General features: G+C 44.8%; 2 protein-coding genes across 3 annotated transcripts; both read left to right on the top strand.

Annotated features, from left to right (window-relative positions):
• Positions 1 to 3,554: 3,554 nt before the first annotated feature.
• On the top strand, positions 3,555 to 16,555 carry WEE2 (WEE2 oocyte meiosis inhibiting kinase). Its single transcript, XM_010120967.2, has 11 exons — positions 3,555 to 3,887; positions 6,988 to 7,187; positions 8,062 to 8,110; positions 10,613 to 10,785; positions 11,446 to 11,567; positions 12,808 to 12,954; positions 13,734 to 13,835; positions 14,161 to 14,246; positions 15,132 to 15,302; positions 15,395 to 15,537; positions 16,399 to 16,555. Exons 1-11 carry the CDS (start codon positions 3,555 to 3,557, stop codon positions 16,553 to 16,555), a joined length of 1,683 nt encoding a protein of 560 aa, XP_010119269.2.
• A 1,414-nt stretch (positions 16,556 to 17,969) lies between these two features.
• Positions 17,970 to 23,030, top strand: SSBP1 (single stranded DNA binding protein 1). 2 transcript variants are annotated; one of them, XR_015259398.1, is made up of 7 exons: positions 17,970 to 18,117; positions 19,320 to 19,380; positions 20,323 to 20,463; positions 21,121 to 21,211; positions 21,427 to 21,515; positions 21,611 to 21,781; positions 22,865 to 23,030. XR_015259398.1 is itself a non-coding variant. In XM_086754939.1 (6 exons), the coding sequence occupies exons 1-6, from the start codon at positions 18,094 to 18,096 to the stop codon at positions 22,909 to 22,911; spliced, it is 453 nt and encodes a 150-aa protein (XP_086611065.1). In that variant the 5' UTR covers positions 17,971 to 18,093; the 3' UTR covers positions 22,912 to 23,030. The 2 variants fall into 2 exon arrangements, 1 of the variants encoding a protein (XP_086611065.1); XM_086754939.1 differs by lacking the exon at positions 21,611 to 21,781 and having other exon boundaries at positions 17,971 to 18,117.
• The last annotated feature ends 2,867 nt before the right edge of the window (positions 23,031 to 25,897 follow it).

The following is a 25,897-nucleotide window of genomic DNA, read 5'->3' on the forward strand; positions in this document are numbered from 1 at the left end:
GGAAGCTTCGAGCCACAAAGCTGAAAGAGTGGGTGATACTGATCCAGTACGTACTGGGGTGTGTGCGTGTGCACACACGTGTATACATATATGTACACGTATGTGTGCGCTTTAGAAGGTTTTCAGATGAACAGGCAGAATCAGCTTGAGGCTGAAAGATGGAGACCCACATAAGGCCAGGGCATCCACAGGCAGCCAACTTTCGTGTAATTACCATCCTCATTACGATACCACCGATGTCATTAAGTGTCATTAGGTTTAACTCGCTTCCCTAGGACTTTCTGATTAATTGGATTGCCCAATTAAGCAGGCCACAATTAAAGAGAAGATCTTGCCATAAAAGCCTTAATTGTCTATAACTTTTTTCCTATTGAGCAGCTCTGAGTGTTCAATACGTCATTAAGAAAGCCATCATCCCGTTTCCTCAACAGTGGGCTTCGGTTTTTTTCCCTCTTTTTTTTTTGGTAACATTAGCGCCCGTTTGCTGTGAGCTTCATTTCAGACAGTTCCAACACCGAGTGGGCATTTTGTTTCACAAGGCCCATGCACAAGTTTATTTTGCAGAGCTATCAACCGCAGTAGGTGGTGTTTAGCAGATGGAGTTTTTCATGAAAGGTGACTGGTAAAGAAAAAAAAACCAAACAACAAAACCCTGCACAATATTTTGTTACTGCATAAAGGAAAGCCAAATTCTGCAAATACTTGGCCACATGCTTCGCTTTAACTGTATAGTGCCAAGCTACATTTTGATTTTTTTTTTTTTTTTGGCATGTTGGTGATGCTAAAGTGACAGCTTGTTTCTCCCCTGTCCTTCATCCCTGCCAGTGGTGCTGGCGCAAACGTCAGTCTGTCCCACAACGAATCGGGCAGGGGAAACAAATCTCAAATAAAACTTCCTCCACCACTCACAGCCGTTTGTGCGGCAGAGCCATTCCGGGTCCCCTTTGCTGTGCGGTCACGCCAGCATTGCCTCAGCATGAGGTAGTGGTCGCAGTGGGGACAGCAGCAAGTGATGGAGAGCAAAGGCTGCCAGTGCTGGCTGTGAGATATACGCAAAATGTCCTCACGCTCCAAGCTCTGTTTTTGGTGAAAAAGTCCTGGTGGGACAAGAGACCCGGTGGCACCAGAGCTATTTAAACGGCATTCGCCAGCGATCTGGGCCTGCTGAGGGCACAACATTTGTTAGATACATGCAAAAAACAAAGGCCAAACTTTCAACTTTACTATTTCACCAAAATCAAAAAGAGGTGGGCCAGGAGATAATATGACCCTTTTAAGGAGAAAAAGCTCTCCTTCAAAAGAAAATGAACACATTTTCGCTCCAACTGAGGGCTAAGAAAATTGTTGTCAGATCTTTGAGTAGTCCTTCAGAAAAAAAATATGAAATAAAAATGCGGTGGCTTTTAGTTAGAAGATGCAAGATAAACAAGTTGGGCCTTATTTACCCAGCAAGTCCAACTTTTCTCCTTTACATATCACATTCCTCCGTAGAAAAATGGATCCTGCCTACACTGCCTACAGATCCTGAGGAAAAAAAAAAAAAAAAGGAAAAAAATTCAGATGAAAATGCAGTCTGAAGGAGTTTCATTGCTGTGTTATTAATCAAAATACAGTTATGAGGACTAAAAGCCTTACTTATTCAGATTTTAAACAAAATATTTCTAGCCAAGGCTCCAAGTACTGAACATCTAATTAATACAGTCAGACCACAGCAGTACTAAAGTGATCCTGTCATAGGATCTCAGCTGGCCAGATGTTGCAGAGGCAGCTTTCCATAGCAAAAAGCAGCCAGCACCGACACTCCCAGGCTTTTGGACCTCGCTCAAGGTAAGGCACAGGGAGACGCAGCAGCTGCCTTGCAGGAGAAGGGAGCCCGCACGGCAGCAACAGGCTCTGTGCCTGGAAGAAACGCTCCAACCTCTGGGCTAGATGCAGCATTAAAACCATGACTGAGCTCCTGGCATGTCCTCCTAACACGGCTTTGGTGGCCTGTATCGAATAAACTACTAGCCACGGTTTTAACAGGCAACTTCAGAGACCCGTATGGCCATACTTTGCATTCAAAGACCAGGTTGGGAGGGCTGAGTGACCTCAGGTTGACATGTTCCTTTATTTTCTGGTGGGAATTCACCTCGATGTGCACAGGGGAAAGCACATGTAGGTTATGACAAACCCACATCTCCTCTGAGCTGCGGCCATTTCCAGTTTCTGTATGTTCTTCTGGCAGCTCTCCTCGATGCTAAGAAAAAGGCTGCCATAACCTCCTTCTCAGTTAGTTAAAGCTCACTCTGATCCCTCTTTGAAACACAGGCTCACAAAGGCACAGAAAGCTCCCTGTTTTTTACAGAGAGGAGCAGTGCAAGGAGACAGTCACCCGCTCCCGTGAGCCGCAGAGCAACCCTACCTGTGGGTCTGCCTTTGCCAGCACATCCAGCTTCTCCCTCCTCTCCCGGACCATGTGCTTGAGACCTCAAGATGGGAACCCATAGAGACCTGCATTTGGTCCTTAACTCTCTCCTGAGGTCTAGCACGTTATAAATTAGGCTACAAACCTCTCCACGCAGGCTGCAATGCTCATCCAAACTAATACACATCTAAACGCAGGAAGTTAAATTCAGACTGAGAAGAAGAAGGCACAGGGCCCCATCACCACAAGACAAATCACTTTTACAAGTCAAGCCCACAAAAACTGCATCTCTGATGGGATTAATGTGGAGCAGACTGGCTGTCAGCAAACATCACCTCCCCGTAGGCCCGGGAAGCCGGAGGAGGGAAGAGCGTGCAGAAGCGAGGAGATGACTCAGAGGGAGCCCTGGCTCCCTGCAGAGCTGGTTTGCAGGCACAGCAAATCCACATCCACAGCAAAACCCCTCAGCCACCACCTTTCCCAGGCACGGGCGCCTGGGCACAGGTGCTGCTGAGCTCCAGGTGTTTCCCATTAGTGATGGCCCGGGTGGGTGGGGTGTTTATAAACGTGCTGGGGCAGAAGAGTTTCCTGTGGGGCACCTGGTAACTGTGTGGGGCACCCTCTGCTTTTACAGCTGTATGTAGCATGGGTTCTTTTTTTCTGGTTGAGAAATTTAAGGTAGAGAAGGGTGAGGTCTGGGTTGGTATGTGTTATTCTTTAGGATTTGATAGTTCTGTTTCTATGTGTGATGAGAGCAATGGATGAAGTACTGGTGGGTGGAGAGGCTGCCTTGGAGGCTCACTGGGAAAGGCAGCAATTTCTGAGTTGTATCTGACTTGCACCAGCAAGGTGAAAAGCAGAGTCCGTTGTTGTTAGGTGAACAGTAACAGAATAGATTTGTACTTGCTAAGGCTGGTGTACTCTTCCTCAACAAATGCCATCAAATGACATCTATGAGTGATCAAGGTTTCTGTGTATGTGGGATCAGGGTGGGGGAGTGCATGTGGTGAGCAGAGCTAATGCCTTTGATAAGGCAGGGAAGAGGGTGGATAGTCTGCCTGTGTAAATAATGCTATCTTCCTCTGCCCTTCTCCTCCTAACAAAGCAGGCCAGTATTTGCTCTACCTGTTCTGTTTCATATGGTGACATGGATGACTGGGACAACAGCGATGAATTCATTCAGCGACTGGATTTTTCCAGTTGTGGTGAAGAGAGTGAAGACAGAAATGTACATGAGGATGACGCCCCAAGCTCAAGCCCCCCCAGGAGCTGTGTGTTTCAGAAGTGGCAACAGAGCAGTCCTCTGCCAGTAACCCCTCAAAGAGAGCTTAGTGAGATGTTCCTGAGCAGGACAAAAGCCTGGATGAGTCCCACCCTGCAGCCTTCCCCAGCTGTGAGCAAAAGCCGGGGTAATGCTGAGACACCGCTGCACATCACATGGAAAAAGCTGCAGCTGTGTGACACCCCACACACTCCCAAGGTAATGGCACATATCAACTCTGTCTCTGAGCATGCAGGGTCTGTGGCATTGCTGGGCCGCCATTGCGTGGGTGGTGAAGGGATCTGTTGTTACCTCTGTGGAAAGCATTTTTTTTTAATGTTACTGTTGTTAGCATCTATTTTTCCCTTAGAAACCTGGACCATGAGCTCCTTAGCTATCAAAGGGTTGGTTATTCTGTGAGCATGAATAGAAACCTGTGTGTGGGTGCAAGTGTCTTTGCTCTTTCCACGCTATTCTTAAAGCCAATTAGTTGATGTTGGGCCAGTCTGACTTAAAACAACAAGCAACCACATGCCTTGGCTGCCCATGTGCCCCTCACTCTGCTTAGGGGAGTGGACATCTGTAGCATCTCTGTAGGAACTATGCTCCCAGAGGGTTAACTGCATCTCTCTTCAAGGAGCTCGTCATTCCAAGAGCTTGGAGACAGGCAGCTGCCCTGACCACACTGATCAGCACATTTTTGGATGCAAGTGGCTTTTATCTTGAAAGAGAAAGTTGGAAATGACATTGTGGCTGGGATATACTTTGTCTGACAAGCCTGGATTGCCTCCAACTCGTTTGTTGTCCAGTGATGCTGATTCTCTTTTTGTGTGAAACTGAGCTGCTCAGTGAATTTGGAGGAAGTGGGACTCTGTTCTCAGGGTAGCAAATCCCTGGTAGAAGGGATAGCAAATCAATGTGTGCTTGTGGAGGAAGGTTAGCCTGTCTTTCTCTGTGTCACTGTCCTAAAATGTAACTTATCTACTGAGCTCGCTTTGGGAGAATGATCCCAGCCTGTATTTTCTGTGAAACTTCTTGTATAGAACATAATACAACTGCTTTTTGTCTTTTGTAAGCAGAAGTGGAGACTTGGCACCAGCTTCTCTTTTCCTAAATACCTTATGTTGTGTGCACTGGCTTCTAGCATTCAAGACATGCAATGAAATGTAGCGCTTCCAGTCTTCTCTCAATATCCCTGCTCTACTGATAGACCGGTTGCTTCCTTGCTTATGTGGTACACAGAAGATCAGTGCTTTTAGTACTTCTGAGCCAGGATTTTACTTCTGTCCCTCTCCAGAAACCTGATAATATGGTTTTTCACCTTGTAGCCCGTGAGCAGCAATTGCACTAAATCAACCATTTAATTTCCTTTGCTGTCTTCTGAGAGAAAGTTCTCTGTTTTCCAAGCATGCTACAAAAGGTGGACTCTAAAGGGCCTAAATCCTCTTATAAATGAGGCTGGGAGCATTAATCTTGGAACATTCGAAGGTGAGAGAAAAGGTAAGACAGCAGAGCCACATCTAGCTGCAGACAGATCAGCATTGGAGTCTCAGCTAGGATGCATGGCAGAGGAGGCAGATGATTCAAAGTAAAGGAGGTAGATTCAGATTAGACATTGGGAATTTTTTTTTTTTTACAGTGAGTGGGGTGCAACAAGTTGCCCAGAGAGGTGGTGGATGACCCATCCCTGGAAACATTCAAGGCCAGGCTGGACAGGACTCTGAGCAACCTGATCTGGTTGGAGATGTCCCTGCTCCTTGCAGGGGGGTTGGACTAGATAGCCTTTAAAGGTCCCTTCCAACCCAAACCATTCTGATTCTATTTTGTAGGCTTACCCAATCCTGGAACAGATGCTAGAGCTAGTTATGGTAGCTGCCTTACGCTGTATGGCAGCAGCTACTCTCAGATGATGTTACAGGAGACAAGCCTGCTTGATTCCGAAATAAAGCCCTAGTAGAGCAGATAAGAGTTGCATGCATACAACAGCAGGCTGCAATGGTATTTTAGATCCCTTTCTTGACTTGTGGCTAGACTGGAACACAGCCACAACTCTACAGAGCTTCTAGGCTGCTGGGTAAATTGAGCTTGGATGTATATTGCGTTTAATACATCCATATGCAGAACTCTTCCATCCAAGAGCAAGGAGATGCAGACCAGAGCTTGAGAAAGTGATCAAGAAGCACCTTCAGGGTCACAACAAACCAGTAGCTGAACTTCTAAGTATGGTGTAGAAATAGAGGGATGTACTGGAAGTAGCTATATCCATGAGTGCAGCATCAGTTAGGTGGATGCTGCATACAGCTCAAGGGTTTTTTATCTTCAAAAACTTTCAATGGAGTTGAACTCCATTGAGGAGCTCTAGATATGATCCTGGAGCTGCATCTCCACTCACAAGGGTTACACCACTGTTGGATCAAAAAAATACATAAGTATCTTGATCTTCATGTCAGGGAGAGTTCTGGATTCTTGAAGGGCTTTTAACTAGAAGAGAGGTATGTTAAAAACCCCTTTAGATGTTACACCCCTCTCTTGAAGCGGAAATAAGTCAAAAACTAACTTCTGTTTCAGAACGCTGATGGTTACTGAAGGGGTCAAATCATGGAAAGTAGGCGGTTTTCTTCTGTCTTCAGATCAAGACTAGGTGCTTCTCTGAAGTCATGTTTTACTCAGTCCAAGGTTTTGGACTAGTAGGTGAAACCCAATGGCCTATCTTCTGTGGGAAGCTGAACTATAGAAGATGCAGAAGTTCTTTCTGAAATTAAATTTCTGAAGCTCTGTTTTCTTCTCAAGGATAACTGTTTTCTGGTCGCTTTGCAGTAGCCATATAGAAATACTTCTACCAACTTCCCCTATACTAATGCTGCTTATTGCTGAGGAACCAAAAGGAAACTTGGGTGATGTTCTGTCTCATCTCCTGACAAACCTGTCCTGACCAAACTGATGTAACAGTCCATGTTTGACAGAACAGGGTCTTCTATGTTAATGCAACATATGATGTAATTTCTGTGCCTCTGTAAGTGGGAAAGATGAGCAGCTGGCTTCTCTTGAGGACTGTGCTTGTTAAAATGGCTCTGCAGGCCTCACCCAAGTGAGCAGGGAATAGAGTCTGAAAGGGCTTAGTGAAGAGCATAATACTTTATGGAAGGAGAAAACCGTCACGACTAAATTAAGAATATAGGGTTTTAATGATTCAGCTATCCTGAGGAAGACAGCTGAGTTCTCCTCAACCTGCAGGAGAGCAGAGATTTTATTCTGACATAGCAGCAACAAAAACATTTTTGCTGGCTTATCTGCCACTTTTTTTTTTTCCTCAATACAGAGCCTGTTATCAAAGACAGCTTTTCCTTCATCTGGGACAAAGGTCCCACCCAAAGGCTTCCGACATCTGAGATTTACTCCTGGTGCTGATTCAGATGACTCTACCCAAGCTTCTCTTGTCAACATTAATCCCTTTACACCAGAGTCTTATCGTCAAATGCTCTTTCTTCCTAACGGCAAGCGAAAGACCAGAGGAGAGCTGTAAGTAAACTTTTTAAATTAAAAGGCTGGAAGGAGACTGTTTAAAGGAGATAACTAATGATGGAGATGTTTAGTACCTGGACTTATTTGCTAACAATTAATCATTTACTTCCGTAGTATTCACTTGTGCAGAGCAAACATTAGTAGACAGGCAGTAGAAATACAAATAAAATAAACTTCCTTTGTTCAGAAATGTAAGAGGGGGATCAACAGCTAACCTCAATGCCATGGCTGTAGGAGAAAATTGTACCTCTTTCTCAACCATGGGTAGAACAGAGCTTGATTCAGTTATGCACGTACCCACAACTTGGAATAAATGACGTGCATGTAATACAGCTTTTAAGATGGGTGCAGGCTACTGCTGACCTGCAAAAGCCAGATCTGGTCTGGGTTAACCTAGACACAAACTTAGTCAAATACCTGTGCACTACAATGATGTTCAGCTTCTTTCGTAGCCGCAGCTGTAACAGATGCTCAGCTGGGTATCTTCCTTGAAAGCCCAGTGGGGCAGTTCCCTCCTTCACTAGGAGCTTGTTGTGTGAGGTCATCTCCCATGTAGCTTCACCAGTAACAAGGTTGCCAGGAGAATGATGGCCCTGAAGATGCTGCTCTGTCCTGTGGGCAGTACTGAAGATGGTATGTAGAGGCTTTCTAAATGGAAACAGACTTCCTAGCCTGGGACTACAGTCTTTTAAGGCCTCAATTAGAAACTCGTTGTCTATTAAAACTCTAAAAAAATATGTCTTTAATTAAACTGGGAAGCAAGGTTTGGTGGATTCTTTTGAAAACATTTGAAAAATGTTTCCAATTCAAATCTCAGTTGGATTGCTGCACTGAAAAGATACATCCAGACTTTCCTAAATTTCTTTTGTAGGAGGGATTCTGATCCAAGAAGCCAGATAAAACAGGACCTAACAACAAAGGTAAGTGTCTGTATTTCCCCCCACAGAGACGATAAGATGCTTGTAAATATTTGCTTGATGAAATTTATTCTGTTATTGGAGTATAAATCATGGCATTACAAGAGGATGAATACCTATGACAGAAGAATTCCAAGCTGAATATTTTTATATTAACATTTGTTTGAGACAACAAATTTGGAATTATTCCTATCTCTAAAGGAAATGTATACTAAAGCAGACCTGAAACTTTGACAAGTAATGCTTAAACTCATTGATTTTGGTCAGGAAGTCTTTCTAGGAAATATAATATCATTTGGGTCTCTCAGGAGGAACTGTATTACTATATTATTGAGTTAGCGTAAATAGTGACTGTACCTTTGTGGTTCCAAAAAACAGGTGTATTGCTGTTCCTATAAACTATTGTACTGAGCATCTTTGGATGTGAATGAAACATGGCTTCCATATTGCCAATATTATATGGACGTGCACTGCAAAAACACAGACTGAGCTGAATGGCTCTGATGTAGATGTAGTGATGATGGCTCTGATGTAGTATTGAGGGCAAGAGTTTCAGTTGCAGTAGTCACAGTGTGAAACTTCTGAAGCAAGGCAACAAATTCTGTACTTTCCTTCAGTAGGAAAATGTCCAGCTGGAGGTATCTCTGTGCCTTAGGGTCCAAGGGAAGGTACCACCACAGCTTATGCAGCTACACGACAGCAAACACTGTCTTACAACTCTAAACGAAGTTCTCTTGCTGTTGCCAATGTCCACGCTTTGCTGGTAAACCTCAGCAGTGGTCTGGTTGCACGGTGTGAAGTCTCAGGTACCCCCAGCCACACTGGCAGTACTGGGCAGCTGGCGTGGGAACCTGTGTCCTGCAGCCTTCTTCACAGTTTTGTCTGGGGGGAAACTACTCATCCAGTTGGCTTCTGAAAAGCCAGCCAAGCCTGAATTAAACATCTGTGTTCAGATGAGGTAAAAAAAAAATCTGTTTTTTTTTTTTTCTGAGCAGCACCTCGAAGGATGTATCTTATCTTGTGCAAGTAGGTAGAATTGTTTACTGTAATTGTGAAATAATTAGGCTTACTGGAAGAATAATGGTACCCTCTAGCCGAGGAGACTGGTATTGCAGAAAAACTGATCTCCATGGGAAAAACTACAGCTGAAGAATAAACGTGCTACCAGGTGACATCTGGGGTTACCACAAATTATTGTTCTCCTTAGATAAAAGCCTCAAATAACCTGTGACTTACTGAAATATTATTCTGTTTGAGCGCTGATTAGATAGAGAATGTAATATAGGTATAAAATTGTGTACTAGGAGGTATATCTATTCCCTGAGCTTCTTAAGATACTGTAAAATACAGCCTGCTATGAAGGGCTATTGTTTCATATGGGCCACATCTTACTGGCTGTGAGGACCAACTCTTTACCCTCACCCTTTAAGGTCATATACCATATGCTACAGCAGTGGTTTCTGTGGAAACCACCATGTAACATGAGCCACTGTCCCTGTAAGGGATGCAGGAGGATGAAGAAAAATCATTTAGTCAACTGTTTTGTTGTTAGCTTCACACTCCACTGCTTATCTCATCTTTACTTATCTCCCCTGCCAGTAGACATCACTCGACAAGCAGTACCAGCAGCTCCTATTTCCCTTGTGACCATTACTGTAGCAATAATGATGTTCCAGCTGTTCTGCAGGCTTTCAGTCCTTTGTGGAAAAGTGGCTCCTGGTGAAATCACTGGGAGTACAAACAGATACACTGAGACCTGCTAATCTGCCATTAGTCAACAGCTGGTGCTTCAAACCTGATGAGAATCTGAACTGATGCAGAATGTCCTTGCTGCAGGGAATATTAGCTGCCAGAGTAAAGCAGCTCTTGCGTAGCTGGGGCCACGTTAAGTCAATGCACCAAGCTTCTCTCCTGAGCTCAAAATAGGCAATAGCTCTTATTTAAACACAAGTTTAGTACACGAGTCTGGCTAATTCAGAGATACTGGACTTCCATCTACTAAGGCTGCTAACAGGTCTTCTCAAGTCTGCAGCAGCTGGGCAAAAGACAAGTATTTTGTTGTTGCCTGCTGCTTATCCCTCACTGACTCCATCAGCCATGGGTCTCTGAACTGGGCAGGGCTGCCAAGAGAAGAGATGTGATGGAAGTAACCCAAAGGAGGCTTAGGCACATACAGCCAACTAGACTACAGTTCTCCTTAGCTGCAATTTTTACCTCTGTGGCTAGCAAGTAATGATTTAAAAAACCAAAACAACTTGCCCCAGCTGGGACAAGATGGTCTTTGTTAGGTGGTCAGAAAAAAACATAACATGCTTAAGTGCAAGGTAGTGTTTTAAGAAGAGCTGGCAGCGCACCTGCACACGTGACTGGATGAACATCCAGAATGGGAGAGGGAGCAACATGGGTGCCCTGTGAGAGCAAGTGCTACACAGCTCTAAAAACATGACAGATGTTGTTATCTAAGTTTTTCAACTCATACTTGTCTTTGGTTTTGTGACCTTGTAGAGATATCCTCTGAAAGAGAGCAATATGGTTTCTCGCTACAAGAAGGAGTTCCTGGAACTAGAAAAAATTGGTGTGGGGGAATTTGGCTCTGTCTACAAGTGCATCAAACGCCTTGATGGATGTGTTTATGCCATCAAACGCTCCAAAAGGCCTCTGGCAGGATCCTCGGATGAGTGAGTGTGCTAGCTAGAAAATACCAGTTGAAATGATGGGCATGTTCTTGGGAGGTGTGATGGGGAAAGAGGGAGTGTGGAACTAAAGGTATCTGAAGGGTGGCATGAGCAAAAACTGGCTGCTGTTGCACTCCCAAGTAACAGTTGGGAGAGTGGGAGAACTTACCACTTTAGGACTATCAGATATAAATGTCTGAGAAAGGGAAGAAGCCACATGTGTTGCAAAGTGAGACGATGACTTACCTGAACTCCTTGGGTACATGCAGCCAGTCTCTTAAAATAATAATTGTCAGGTAGTTCACCTGTGGTATGTCCTTGTTCTGCTGTACAACCAGCACTGCTCACATCTGTATTGACAAGCTAGTGGTGTCCTGCACACTAAAGCAAAGTTTTCAAAGCTGCCTTTGCCTCTTCAACAAAAGACTTGCCCAGTGATTTATTCTTTTTTTTTTTTTTTTGACAGCTGCTCAGCACATTTGAGCAAGGGCAGGTCTGCATGAACAGCTGTGAGAACCAGTCTATCTGCCAAAACCCAAAAGTCATAAACACATCTGCTTCTTCCCTTTCTCAAGGCGGGCTGCAAGCCAGGGCTCCTATCATGGTCCCAAGCAGGACCCTGGCACCCTGTCACCACTGCTTTTTCTGTGTGTGCTTCTCTAGGCAGCTGGCACTGCGCGAGGTTTATGCTCATGCTGTCCTTGGACACCACCCCCATGTTGTGCGCTACTACTCGGCGTGGGCAGAGGATGATCACATGATTATCCAAAACGAACACTGCAATGGTAAGAGCTGTGATATTGTTAAAGTGTGCAGTACTTCTTTTGTACTTAAATATGGGATGTTTTGGCTTACAACAAAGCAAACTGCACTGGGGCAGCAGTTCCATGGAGAATCCAGTAAGGGCTCATAATATTTAGACAAAGCTCAGAATGGTGCCAATATCTGACAAGTAGTGAACACCCTCTAATTTGTGGGATTGTAAAACTATCCTCTGTGGTGACTCGCCTGGAAAAGTATTCCTCATGCTGATGCTTAAAGCTGCACCTAGGACTGCCCAGGTAAAACCTGGTATGAGTGACTCAAGAGCAGCTAATTTAAGTGCCATGAATCTTGGAAACAAACCCTTCTTAATGAAATGGAGTAATGATTTGAAGAGTGGCTACCTGATTGAGATGAAGGCACCTTGCATCTTAGCTAGAACAAAATTCTCAACAGCTGCAGAGGAACCAAGAAAAAATGAAGTAAATTGTGAATGGAGTGCTGCAGGCAGGGTGGTACACTCTTACTTGGGTTTGCCCTTGGCCACATCACTGTTTGGGAGACATTGGAAAAGACACTTCTGGCTACCAGAGGAGCTGAGGGCAAATAGGTAGCGCTCATCTTTCAACTGGTCCTGGGGCTCAATGATGAGTGGGGGTGACTGTTTGGAGTCATGACTTCAGATGTAGTGGAGGTAAAACCATGAAACATGGTGATCATTGCTGCAGCATTGATGCATTTCTGGTGTGCTAGTGGATGAACATCTGAGACTAGAGAAGAGGTGAAAAGGCTGATGGGGAAAGTGGCCATGGTATTTGCTAGTAGTGAAATAGCTGTAGTGCCTCAACAGAGACCCAAAAAACTCTGTTTCTTTGTCAAATGTTACATTCTTCAATGAAAAATCTGCTAGTGGGAGCTTAATTTCCTTGCTCCACCACTCATATGCTTGAAAGCATAGCAGAAGTAATTAATTTTTCTACTGCTCACTTGCAGCAGCAGCATCACTACCAGGTCAGTCCTTTTGGTGCTGTAGGTAGAACTGCAGTTGCTCAGTTTTTGGGAGGCAGGGTGCCCCAAGGCAACGGACAGGCTGAAGCCAAATGGTGATGTCCAAGTTTGATCACTAGAGCACAGATAGCTGGTCTGGGCAGGGTTTGTCACTAGCAAGCCTGCAAGTGCTCTGGGCAGTAGCTTCTACTAAGGTATTTAAAACATGCTGCTCCATGAAGTCTGTCAGGTCTCAGACTGATTGTTTTTGTCTAGGTGGGAGTCTCCAGGGCGTGCTGCTGGAAAATACGAAGCTTGGCCAGTATTTTCCAGAAGCGGAGCTGAAAGAAATTTTGTTACAAGTCTCCATGGGGCTAAAATACATCCACAACTCCGGACTTGTGCACCTGGATATAAAACCTAGTAAGTATAGTGATCTCCTTTGTGGAGGGTCCTCCAAGTGATCCTCCAGGGAAAGGACCTCTATTAGGTCCATCTGACTGGACCTATTGCAGTGTCCCAAGGGAAGAGGATAGTGCCCTAAAAAGTGGATATCTTGTGGGTTTTTTAATCTTACCACTACTGCTCTAAAACTGGGTCTTCTCTGATAGCTGGCAGCATTTTACTTCTGTCTTATGATCGTCATAATCCTGGCTCATGGGAATCACTTTCCTACTGGTGGAGCAAGTAGGACTGCTATGGAAGATGAGGACTTCCTCATTTGCTGCTGTCTTGTTGCACAACCTCTCTTTGTATCTGAGTTGGAGGGAGAAGTGAATATTTATTGTACCTACCCTGAGAGATTAAGTTCCTGTAAAAAATAGTAACAAGCCTTCCTCTCTGCAGCTGAGGATGGGCACTTCCAGGGCAATGCTCCCTGCCACAGTTGTGTAGTTACATCCTTATCATGGAGCTTCTCTTTTCCTGCTGAATTCGTGCTTCTAGCTTTAGGGGGCAGAGGGAGGGGCAGAAAAGTTGATTACACCAGGGTATTTTATGCAGAAGATATGACTGTCTTCTGTCAGCTGTATTGCTGAATATGTGAGCTGGGTGGAAAGCAGACTAACAGGTGGGAAGCATGTGCATAGTTCCTCTGGCTGCAAAGCTTAACTAGCTTGACAGGTGAGATTTTTATGAAGTTGTCAGGCAGCTGCAGTCTGGCTACTGATACCACACTATTGCTAAACTTCACTGTCTTGCAGGTAATATCTTCATCTGTCACAAGCTGGCAGTTGAGGGTCCTGCTGGGCAGGAAGACAGTGACAGTGAAGATGAATTTTCTTCTGGTGTGGTGTACAAGATTGGTATGTTTTAGCCCACTTTACAACTGGCTTAAAATTAGGGCTGCTCATTACTGCTTGATACTGCTGTGTCCTGCTGGCTGAAGACTCACATACAAAACTAATAGCATAGTCCTGAATGCTCCACTACTTACCAGAATTAATTCCTCTGAGGAGGCAAGTCCTATAAAACTCGTGCTTGTTTCCAAGCCCAGATTCCTGCATAGGAGCATGATTGCTCTCTTACTCAGTATTTCCTGATTGCTCTGTCGGGGCCTGTAAAATGCAGGCTTTTATTGATGGAGATCTACATCAGTTTGCTCAATTAGTTGTTTGTTCTTTGTCTCAGGTGACCTTGGCCATGTGACATCAATTACAAACCCCCAGGTGGAGGAAGGAGACAGGCGGTTTTTGGCCAATGAGATTTTGCAAGAGGTACAGCTGCTAGTGAGGTGGTGGGGAGAACAGGGTGGTGAGCAAGTGGGGAGAGTTCCACTGTAGTGAAATCATTCGTCTGGAATATTCCTTGCCTCATCTCCTCTTTCTTGTGTCTGGTCTGGCTGTGAATTTAGCAAAAATAACACTTATTATCAATAGTATAGGCATGGGTCTTGTCATGTAAATATTTAATGTACTTCACAAGAAACTATCATTAGATTATTGCAACTATTCTACCTGCGAAGGATGAATGGGACAAAACCTTTATCAGTTTGGAGACAGGTTAAACTGCTGGATGTGACTACTGAGGAATATATGCACCCAGGCAAATGCCTTGTATGACAAACACTGATCAGGTAGTGTGGAGAGGTGCAACATGCCTCTTAAACTGACTGTGGCTTTGGCACTCTGGTCAGTGAACAAAAAGGGAATCTGTATGTAAGAACCAGCTTGGATGTGTTCACCAACTCAGGTATTTAAGTGACAGTATCTTTTTCTTGTGCTACAAGTGGGTTTAGGAGCTGTTAGGTCAATATATCACATGCAGACTTTAGTTTTAGTTGGGCATGGCTAGCTTATTGCCTTGTGGTGAAGGCTGGAGGCATGCCGTTTGTTAGGCTGTCCTCTGGATTTGCTGTGGTGATCCTAACGTGGGCTGCAAGCTCCTCACGACTGGGTGAAAGCTAATGTGCTATTAGTTACCAAGACTAGTTGCTGTCAATGTTCTTATCCTAAAGAGGAGAAAACAGCTAACTGGGATGGTGAAGGTAGCGTCATACATACTCTTGTTTGGCTGTTTCTTCTTGAGCTGGTATCCCAACCCACATTTGTTCAGTACAGCAAGACATTCCCTTTCTATAACTATTTATCTTCTCTCTGCAGCAATACTGCTATTTGCCAAAGGCAGACATCTTTGCCCTGGCACTCACAGTAGCTCTAGCAGCTGGCACAGCACCACTGCCTCACAATGGGACCATGTGGCACCACATCCGGAAGGGCAATATCCCACCGATCCCCCAGAAGCTTTCTCATCGCTTTCTTGAACTCCTCAAGGTGAGGAAGTAGTCTTGACAGGATGGAGGGGTTTTTTTCTAGTTGGCATGTGACAGAGGGAGTGTTAAACTCTGAATTTCTTTGCCTTCTAGCTCATGATCCATCCTGACCCAGTGGAAAGACCTTCTGCCACAGCTCTTACTAAACACCCAGTTCTCCGTCCTTCACGTGGAAAAGCTGTGCAGCTCCAGAAGCAGCTAAACGTGGAGAAGTGCAAGACTGCCATGCTGGAAAGGTAGGGCTTGCTTGGGTGTGATGGGGAGAGTGTTGAGAGACCCAATGTGCAGACCTTCCTGTGCCTGGAGCTGAGAGGGTGATGGAGCTGTAGCAGGGACTTGTAGTGCCCAAGCAGCTGTGGTTCACTTCTGGCTTTGAGGAGCTGGCTAAACTAGAACAGTGAACTTCCATGCTTCCTGCAACTACTGATGATGGAAAATACAGATATAATATGCAGCCAGTGGGCAGATGAGGAATTGGTACTGCACTGAGATAGTGGTCTAGCACCAAAGGAAGGGAAATATCAGGTGGTGGCAGACATCCCCTTTCCCATTGCTCCCTCGCTGCTGTTGGCAGCAATGTTTTCGGGGTGCTGGGATCTAGGAACTGCCCCACCACCCCTCTTAGTGCCATAGTCAGCTGGAGAATAGGTTGTCCATGTACAGTAGAGCATATGCTCCATGACAGCAGCAAGCATCACTGAAACAAGGCAACAGAAAAGCAGCATGTGCCTTTATCAGGTATTTGTGCTTCACAAGATGACACTGATCTGAGTTTCACCATCACAAATATCTGAAACAATGGGGAAAAAAAAAACTGAGCTAGGCACTCTTCATATTGGTGCTACTCTGTGTTTGTTCCTAACCTGATGCATAGTTTTCTTTGATAAACCTTCAAAGCTGATCTGCTCTGAAGTAGAAACTCTAGGAACAGGACAGATACCTACAGTAATCTTCATGCCACCCTCTGGAGTCAAAAGTCACCTCTCTCCAGCAACGCAGTAACTCTCTTGTGCAAGATTGTTCATAGCTTTCCTCTGTAGCTGATGGGGATTGATGTGGTTTCTTCCTCTCCTCTTCCTTCCATCTTCCCCCTGCAGGGAACTTAAAGCAGCCCGCCTTGCCCAGACCCTCAGGAAGGACCAGCCCTTAGGAACTGCCAAGGTGCAAGAGTCTGAAACCTCTTCTAAGCAGAACAGCAAGCGCCTGGTGGGAGGGAAGAACTGTCGCTCATTTAGCTTTACTTTGGGTTACTGAACTTCTGTACTGTCCAAAGAGCTCTGGCTGCTGAATGGCCCTGTGAAAGCAGAGGGTCTGCACAGACCAATGCCCCACATTATCTCTCCCTGTTGTGGTTTTTGCTTCCCTCTTTAGTTATGATGAGATGATGGCTGAGGGAAGAATGACTGTCTTACAAGTGTTGCATCATGGGATTTAAGATTCTTGTCCTCAGTCTCTTACCTGTTTAATTTCTTGTGTAACTGGTCTTGTTCTAGACAAAGAATAACTTTGCCATAGAAGGGGAAAGATGGCATTTCCTTGACTTGCTTCCCTCTTTTGTTTATTTGGGCGCTATTATTGATGATGGTTTTGTGGTCTCTGGCCACCTGTGTATTTTTAGAGGGGAAATGGTGGCTATACATGAAGAGAGCCTCTACAGTTGGGTCCTCCTAGGAGCGAGGAGGTGGAGGTTCTGGTAGAGAGTTTTAACTACACTTTAGGAGACAGACTGGTTACACAGCAGTCCCAGTGGTCTTGGGATGCAACTGGAGTGGCATTTCACTGAGGGGGACAAGGAGTAAAAGGAAACACTTTGGGTTAAGGGGGCCTTACTTGTGGAAGTTGAAGGAAAACTTCCTCACCCTTAACTTTCAGCAACAAGCATGGTATCGTGTTAACTGATGCGGTTAAGCTTTTTGCAGACTAGTCCCTGATGCCCGACTTGTTTTACGTTGGTCGGCAAGGACTCCTTGTTTAAAAGTGGGGGAAGTGGCGGTGGTGTGCTGGCAGGTGGGTCTGCGTGCCCCTCTCCCTCCCAGTGCCTCACACCTGGTGCAACTGCCCGCCTGCCAACTGCAGCCTTTGGGGAAACCAGAAAGGGATTTTTTTAGGCCTTGTCTTTTTTTTTTTTTTTTTCCTTCCTTTGGGAGTTGCCTATGTGAAGTATGTGTATTGTATTTATGAAATCCCACCCCACCTGCTAAATATCTTCTGTGTCCTTGCTGGCTGCACGTCCAGCTCTGGCAGATGTGCTCTGTTACGAGGGAGAGCGTACAGTTGTACTTGGTTATTTTCAGGTTTTACTGAAGTTTGTTTTCAAGTGTTGGCAGTGCTGCCTTTTAATCTGTTAGATCCTAACCGTTAAGTAGTGAAACGTGCAAATAAAGATTTTTAATCCTTTTACATATCACGGAGTGACTTTTTCAATTTTTTTTTTTTTCTTTTGGGCCTCCTTCCCAGCCACCCGTGGGCGAAAGTGTGACAGGGGCAAGCCCTGGCCGTGGTTGGGGGCGGGGGGAAGGACCCTCCTGTCCCGCACAAGGCCGCTCCCCGCCCCCGCCGTGCTCTGCCCTCTCCTGCCTCCGGGGGTCGCGTTTCCGCCCGGACCCTTTTTGCGCAGGGCCCATCGCTTCCCTTCCCCTTCCGGTGGGCTGCGGGGTTGCGGCGGGAGAGGTGCAGAGGGCGGCGGGGGGTCGGGCGGGAGCGGGGGAGGCGAGGTTGAGGGTGCTGGTGGCGGGACGGGCCTGCCTCCGGCGCTGCTTCAGCCGTGCTTTTCCCTCCGCAGGCGCGGCGGAATGTTGCGACGACCGGCGTGGCAGGTAGGGCCGTGCGGGAGGCCGGGGGTGGCGGTTTAACGGTTCCCTGAGGGAGCGGCGCCCGGGGCCCTGACTTTCGCTCCCGGAGACGGGGAGGGTTCGGCGGCGGGGAGAGGCAGCTCCTGCTCCTTTCTGGTCGCGGAAGCTGGTTTTCACCGCCGGTGCGCAGCGTTGGGAGGTGCGGGGGTAACCGGGGCTCCCGAGGCCGCACGCCGCCGCACCGAGCAGCGCCCCGCTGCCGGATGGCAGAGCCAGCGCCGGGCTGTGCTGCCTGCGAGCGGCTTTCCCGGCGCAAACGACCCGCGGCTGCTGGGGCCTTTGCTGCTGTAGCGCGGGAAACATGATGTGTTGGAAGATCCGGCTTATGCGTGGGATGAGTCTTAGATGATTTGCGTACACATCAGTGAACCACATAGACATACTAAAGAACTTCTGTTTTGCAAGTTGCATTTCCTCTGGTTTATCTCCTCTGCTTAATGCAGGACTGTCGGTCTTGCCTTCCTTTAAGTTTTCTAACCATTTGTTAAAAGAGAGGAGCTTTTCTTCCAGTTCCTGCGCGTGGGCCTCTTGCAGAGGTGTTCCTGGGCTTTTCTTTTCTCCTTCTTTGTTCTAGGACGTGATATTTGCCACCATCAAGTCAGTTCCTTTTCTTTTTCTCATTTGTCTTTAGCTGCAGTGCTCGTGTTTTTCTGGCCTTCATTTGCAGTTTGCTTGGGAACAAGGGGCTATTAGTGCATCATCCTAGTTACGGTGGTGGATAGATGTACATTTCTGGAGCATTTTGTTAATCTCTAAAGTGAAGCAGAAGATTGATGAAACTATCAAAACTTTGTTTGTTTCCAAAAACCAAAGCCCAACCAACTAAACAACCCCTCTGCTTCAAACCTGCCTCCCCACCTCCCATTATATACTACAGAAAAAGTTAGTTACTTAATATCCCAAAAATAATTGTTGGAGGTGTACCTTTAGGCCATACTTTTTCCTAGGCAGCTTTTTAACCCCAGTTAAACAACGTATTATTTGAATAATCCTATTGGCTTCATTTAGCTGAACAGATTTCTTCCCTCAGTTTCACCCCCGTAAGTCACTGGGAAAAAGAATGTCCTCGCAAAGCCTCTGTAGGTGTTTGGAAAATGCAGTGTAACAGTATGTGAATGCTGGTCATACTTTGTGTCTTGGAAACTAACGTCTGTCTTTTCCTTTAGGTGCTTCGCCAGTTTGTAAGACATGAGTCTGATACAGTTGGCTCGTTGGTACTGGAAAGATGTGAGTAGCCCCTGATATGAAACTTAGCTGTTACTCTTTGTGGTTTTTATCTTGGTTTTAGAATGGCTGAAATATGCCAGGAGGGAAACAGATAGGAATGGTAGCTCCTGAATGCAGTAACAAAGAATGTGTTGTTTCAAACAAGCAGACTCTTAAGTAAGCTTCCTATCTGGTCTTTGTCAAGTCAAGCAGCCTTTAAAGGGGAAAAGAAAAAAGGCCTGATGTGGTTTAGTCGTGCTTTGTCAATGGCAGTGAATCAGATACGCTGTTGTCATGTTTTCTAATACCTGCCTTTAGGTGTCTCATGTGCTTGTTTCTCAGACTCCCATGTGCCTGGGGAACTTGTTTGGGTGCTTCTGCCCCAGCATGATTTGCTCCAGGTGTACGCTTCAGACTTTACTGTTCAGTTCACACGCTCATTTCGCAACAGTGATGCTTCCCTGGCCTCCTCCAGTTGTGCTTCAACAAGGAGAAGGAAAAATTGTGTCCATCTGGTCCTGGTACCTGTGTAAAAACAAGTGACCCTCTAATTCAGAGGATGGGGTGCAATAATGCAACTTTGTTGTTTTAAAGGTATTGTTTTAAGGACAAAACAATGTAATGGTATGGTTTTATCATAATGAAAATAAAAGTCAAGATAAGTAAATGCAAAATAGTCTCAAGTGACATAAGGATGTGTCTGTGAAAAAGATGACAAAGGAACAGAAAGAATAAAGAACCTTTTACTTTCTAAATGAGCTTATTCATGGTTCGGTGATTACCTCCTTTTTTGCAGTGATAATGATAATACAGGCACAGTCAACCGTCTGCAGGGCCTGAATAAGCCAAAAGTCATAAGAGCTTGAAAAATATTCAGGAGATACAGAAAGTCATTGTTCTGACTTGCTGTGATTAGAAGAATCATAATTCACTTGTATATGTATTTACTTTCTCATGTTTCAGCCATGAATCGTGTTCAGTTACTTGGTCGAGTTGGACAGGACCCTATCATGAGGCAAGTGGAAGGCAGAAATCCTGTTACCATATTTTCTCTTGCAACCAATGAGATGTGGCGAACAGGGGACAGTGAGGTACCCCAGGGAGGTGAGTCTGCAATGAGCACCCTGCTTCTGCTGTGTTCTGAGGTTGTGTTTGCGTATTCAGTAGCACCACGCTTTGTCTTCAGGCTGCTGTGTAAATCTCTCGGGTGCAGGGAAGTTCTTTGGAGATCAGTAGAGATGCTGGTGCATTTGTGTGTCTCCTACTGATCCCCAGAAGAATGTACTAAATAAAGATCTGCATGACAGCCTTTCTTGGGAGGAGAACAAAGAGTGTTAGCTTGGCAGTTTTTCACTGTTGGGGTTGCCAGAGATGGAGCAGGTTCTGTACTTTAATTCCAAGAGGAGGGGAAAAAAAAGAACAATACATTTACTCTTTGATTCTTCAGCTACAGACGTCTCTTGTTCTCTAACTTTTGTTCAATGCGGAGTGTGTGAGGGGAACAAAAATTCTAGTACGAGCACTGGCTCCCAGGAGCACTAATGTCTTCTTTTGAACTGTGCTTCTGCACGATACTTTCATTTGGACACAGACGAGTGGAACATTGAGTTCTAGTGTGGAGTTGGAGGTTGAGTGCTATTATACTTCCATTTTCACATCACTTTTCATGATTTGAGAACACCAACATGTTAAAACTGATTTCTAAGGCTTGCATCAAGAAGAGGATTTGGCATACAACTTTGTTATTTTTATGTACCTTAGGTGGTGATATCAGTCAAAAGACTACATGGCACAGGATCTCTGTCTTCAGACCGGGCCTCAGGGATGTTACGTATCAGTATGTGAAGAAGGGGTAAGTGAATAACAAATGCAATTGAGGATTTAATGCCTTAAGAATGGATTGATGTAATAATTATGGTGATCAGGAGCTATGCTAAGAAATGCCATAAGATAAGTTAGTAGACATGCTACAAACAAGTGAGGCAATTCTGTGTATTCAGAATCAGATATAGAGCAGGAAACAGCAGTACAGTTCTCTGACCAGACCAAATTCTTCATTTTTTTCAGTTCTCGAATCTTTGTTGAAGGGAAGATAGACTATGGTGAATATACAGATAAAAACAATGTGAGGCGTCAGGCCACAACAATTATAGCAGGTAAGGAACAACATACCAGTGCCTACCTTGCACTTCAAAATGGAGAGGAGGTTGGAGGACCTTTGAAATAGATCTTGGTTTGTCTTCATTCTCAGAATCCACACTTGGGGATTTTGAGAGAATGAATAGGCTGTACCACTACGTGTCCTCTGGCACTGCTGCTGAAGACACCGAAAACGAGAGTGTATAGTTGCAAACTGTTGCATAGTTTGTTCACAGAAACCAGTTGGTGCAGCAAGTGGATACTGTGTGTTTTAAGAACACTGGTATGTAGTACTGCAGGTCAGGCAGATTCCTTTTCTAAGCAGAGCTTGTTTAGTAGCTTTGTCTCCTTTTGGCAGGGAATTTTTTCTTCCTGTTTAAGACCGGAGGCTTCACCAACTCTAAGGACCTCTGTTTGTGAAAGATGTTTTATATGGGGATCACTTGATGGAGAATTTAGAAAGACCTCTGCCTTGGTAGTCAGCAGTGGTTAAGAGCAGCGGCACAGAATGGGAAGGGAGTAGACTTGTCTCTTGGGTAGACACAATGAAGAAGAGAACTGTGAAAAGTCAGCTTTTTCTTTGAGCCTTTAAATAGCATGGGCATCCTGCATCTTTACTGTGGGTAGAGCCACTAATTGTGGCTTTTAAGGGAGGGCTAAAATAATGTGGTAGTAGAGCAAACATTTCTGTTACATGAGTATGTCTAAAAAAACTGGGCCGGAGGAGAAGGAAAAAAAACCCAGCCACAGTTCTGGATGTTTCTTCTGTGCAGCCTCTTTAAAACAATAGTAGTCAAACTTTCACAGTCACAGTTCAGCTAGCGGTGTTGTAGGTTGCTCTTTATAAATAGCTGGAGGGGAGAAGCAAGTCTCTCTCTTAATTAGCATTTATCCTAATGGTTTCTTCTTTGTGTTCAATACTCCCAGTCTCAAGATGCTTTAGAAATTACTGAGGCTTGATGAAATACGAGGTCCCTGTAGTCCCACAGGCTGATGACATGGTAGCGCACACTGAAAATGACAAAATAACAAGGAAATAAGCTGTAACTGATAGAGATCATATCAAAGAAACCATTGTTTTAAAATGTTTCTGGCATCTTTGACTGTTGAGCAGCTTTTCATCAGCTTTAGCACACTTGTTTCATAGCATGTATGGTCGCCTTGAATTGTCAGCTTTCTGGGGAGATAGACCAAGAAACCTGTATTGGACACTGTTTTGTCTTATGAACTGTTCTGTTCAGAAATGCACGTCTTTGCAGCTTATTTTAACAAACAGGTTGTATTTGTGGGTGCGCAGACTTGCAACGGGGCAAAAGAAACCTGAATATTAATTTTTCTTTTTTTTCTTTTTTTTTTTTTTTTTTAGATAATGTGATTTTTCTGAGTGATGGTGGTATGAAAGAAAAGGTGTGAGGTCGTTAGTGCTTGGACCCGGGCCACTTCATTCCTTTTGTTTTACAGTGATTCATAATTCTGTAATCATGTATATTGCTGTAGTTTGTTTAAAAAATAAATAAAATGTTTGATACCTATAGGGTATCTGTTTGTGTTTTGTTTTCCTGTGTGCTTTCTCTCTGTTCATCATTGTTTGCATCTCTTTCTTTTTTGTTCTTAAGAGAAAAGGTAACCCAGGCAGCTGTATTAATTCTTGAGCTGATGAATATATAAATGGAAGTCACCCTTTACATCTTCTGCCATTTTCAAACCTTATATCCTTGACGACCTTAGCAATCTCTCTCTTATCTTGTGGGACCTGACAGCCTAACTACTGTCACTGTTAACATCCCTCCTCTGTTTTATAGGTGACATTCTCCATTTTTCCTAAGCTAAGTCAATTAGACAGTGTCTAAGTTTAAACCAGAGCCATTGGCCTCAACTGGTGTTCAGTTTGGTTTTTCTCTGTCGCAGACCCAGCGAAAGCCTTTTTTGCATTTGTGTCTGCCCCTCCACTGATCGTAGCATTTGATCAAATCAGGTGTTGTCTTTTCACCAAACCCTATTTTGGTCATGTGCTTAGCTTTTCATTATTACGGCATTTGGCATACAATGACTCTATGATGACATCAACGTTCTCATCCCAGTACCTTGCTGGGGTGCTGTGCCTATCGTTTGCCGTCAGGAGGAGCTGGAGGAATGACTGCCTGGGCTGTTCCTTTTCAGGAGCCTGCAGTATGTGAAAGAATTCCTAGTCCAGGATTCTCAGTGAGTGTGGGAGTGGCATTTATTTCACTTTAACTTTGTTTTGTTGTCAGAAAGACTGAGAATTATTAGTATTGTTAGTAAAAAATTGCACAACCAAAAGGTGTTTCATTCTATTACATGGAGAAGTGGTGAAATTCCTGCTGTAATACAGCGTGATACGAAGAGGGAAATAAAAATGTTAGAGGTGACAATTTCCGGCCTTCAGAGCTGGTGGGGTTTTGTATCTCATCTCTCCCTGGGCCCAGTACAGAGCATGCTTATTTATGTTTTTGCAGCTCTTCCCCCTGCAGAATATGATGATCTTGTTTATGCTTCTCTCTCTGAGCATTGTCGGTACTCCCAAAAACTTCAATTATTTCAGTTCAGCGTTTATTTCTGGTTGGAGTTAATGCTTTAACTAGTATGCTAGCCCCTGTCACTGGCGTACTGAGTTGTACTGCTGGGAGAAGTTGTGATGGTGCACTTCTGTAGCAGTTTGTGTTTGGTTCACACGAACTTTTCCTGTTAGCTGAAAGCTGGGGTTTGTCCTAAGCTTCCTTCCTGTCTAGGAGGCCTCGAGCGAATGCCCTTAAGCCTCTGTTCGTTCAGTGGTTACCTCTTTTTTTTTGCACTCTGCTGTGGCCATGGAGCTCAACACAGCTTATGACAGTGTCTGCTTTGGAGCTTGGGAACTCTTTCTACTGCAGACTCAGAGTAGAAGTGGCAGTGACGATTCCCTTCACTGTTGTTCATGGAGTGGTCAGAACTGCCAGAACTACTCTCAGCGGCTGCTGAATGGCTCCTGCTAATCTCTGCCCCCGGCTCAGGATGGGGACAGAGCTGAGCTAGCACAAGGTATAGGATTAGGTGCCAACAAAGAAGAATAGTTGCTCAAGGACTTCAACTTTTCTTGCTTTTCCAGTTCTATTTCAAGTTGCTAGTACACTTTTAAAGATTGACCTGCTACAAAGACAACACATGCCTACTCTGAGAACACAGTGTTTGAAAAGCGGTGCAGTATCTTGAGTGTTCATCACAATTTCGCACTAGGGTAGATTTTCACAAATGATTCTCCTTTAGGAACAGACATAGTTACAGCAAAAATAACCAGTGGCAAAGGTATGTTGTGCGTTCACCTCTTAACGTCTGCTTTGCTGCTATGGGGCAAAGCTAATCTGTAACTAAATAATTTTGGTTATGAGAAAATCAGGAGTGAAATCAGCATTTCTACGGCATCTGAGTGGTGTGGTTTTTTTATGGCTAGGTACTTGCTCTGTGAGGAAATGTTGAAGTGGTTACTGAGTTAAATGCAGTGATACCTTGTTTGTAACTAGGCAGTGAGAATTTTTCCATGCTGTCCCTTGGTAAATGGCATTCAGCTTTTGCTTGTCTGCGTTAACTCCTTGTGTAAATTGGATTAGCCAAACCCCGATTGCTTGCATCAGCTGGGACATGTGGAAGTGTTTGACCTTAACAAAGAATTCATTTTATGTATTTATGGAGACAGATTGGAAGAAATCAAAAATAGAGATGATTTCTTTTTAAAATGACAGCATTTTAAACAAGTACTTGGAGCATTTCTTAACTGCCCTGAGACGAGCTATTCTGGTCTGCAACCCAGCTCAAAGCCATTCAGTTATTTCTGTCAGTCTGGTGTAAGGTGTAGGGAACCCTTTTCTGTGCTTGTTTCTGTGGCTGTAGTGCTCTGGTTTGAGGAAAACACCATGGGTGTTGTGCCTGTGTCACACAGCGAAGAACATTTTTGACTTTCATTGAAGTGTGACCTGTATTTGGGAACACAGACACAATTTCCCCAACCCCACATAACATGGGGGATAACAAGGGGGCTATTTCAGTGCAGTGGGACTTGATTTTTTTTTTGGCTGAAGCACCATCTCTTGTTTCTGTTTCACAACTCATAATTTCTGCGGACAGAGTAACAGGATGAATTGAGAATGACTGGTACTGAATTAGTAGAGCTTCTTACCAGCAGGTACCTGGCCTGGGTTCTAACCTAGCCAAAGGACTTGCATCCTGGTGACTGCACAGTGCCCTGCATGAAGCAGGGAGGTGTTTGAGCCCTGTCCCAGCTGTGCTGTGAAAAACTAGCAGTGCCTGTGGGAGCCTGGTAAAAGCCCACGCAGGAAGGCCATGAATTGCAAAGGCAAGAAAGCTGAATTAGTGCTTTGAGAAGTCCCTGGGTACAGGAGGTAGGAAT

The sequence above is a fragment of the Chlamydotis macqueenii genome, chromosome 1, assembly GCF_036417535.1.
Source record: "Chlamydotis macqueenii isolate bChlMac1 chromosome 1, bChlMac1.mat, whole genome shotgun sequence".
NCBI classification, from domain to species: Eukaryota; Metazoa; Chordata; class Aves; order Otidiformes; family Otididae; genus Chlamydotis; species Chlamydotis macqueenii.

Coding starts and splice junctions, on each gene's coding strand:
- SSBP1 (XM_086754939.1), top strand. CDS start 18,094: ATGTTGCGACGACCGGCGTGGCAG. Junction 20,464..21,120: donor CAGTGAGGTACCCCAGGGAG/GTGAGTCTGCAA, acceptor TATGTACCTTAG/GTGGTGATATCAGTCAAAAG. Junction 21,516..22,864: donor GGCCACAACAATTATAGCAG/GTAAGGAACAAC, acceptor TTTTTTTTTTAG/ATAATGTGATTTTTCTGAGT.
- WEE2 (XM_010120967.2), top strand. CDS start 3,555: ATGGATGACTGGGACAACAGCGATGAATTCATTCAGCGACTGGATTTT. Junction 10,786..11,445: donor CTGGCAGGATCCTCGGATGA/GTGAGTGTGCTA, acceptor GTGCTTCTCTAG/GCAGCTGGCACTGCGCGAGG. Junction 12,955..13,733: donor GCACCTGGATATAAAACCTA/GTAAGTATAGTG, acceptor ACTGTCTTGCAG/GTAATATCTTCATCTGTCAC.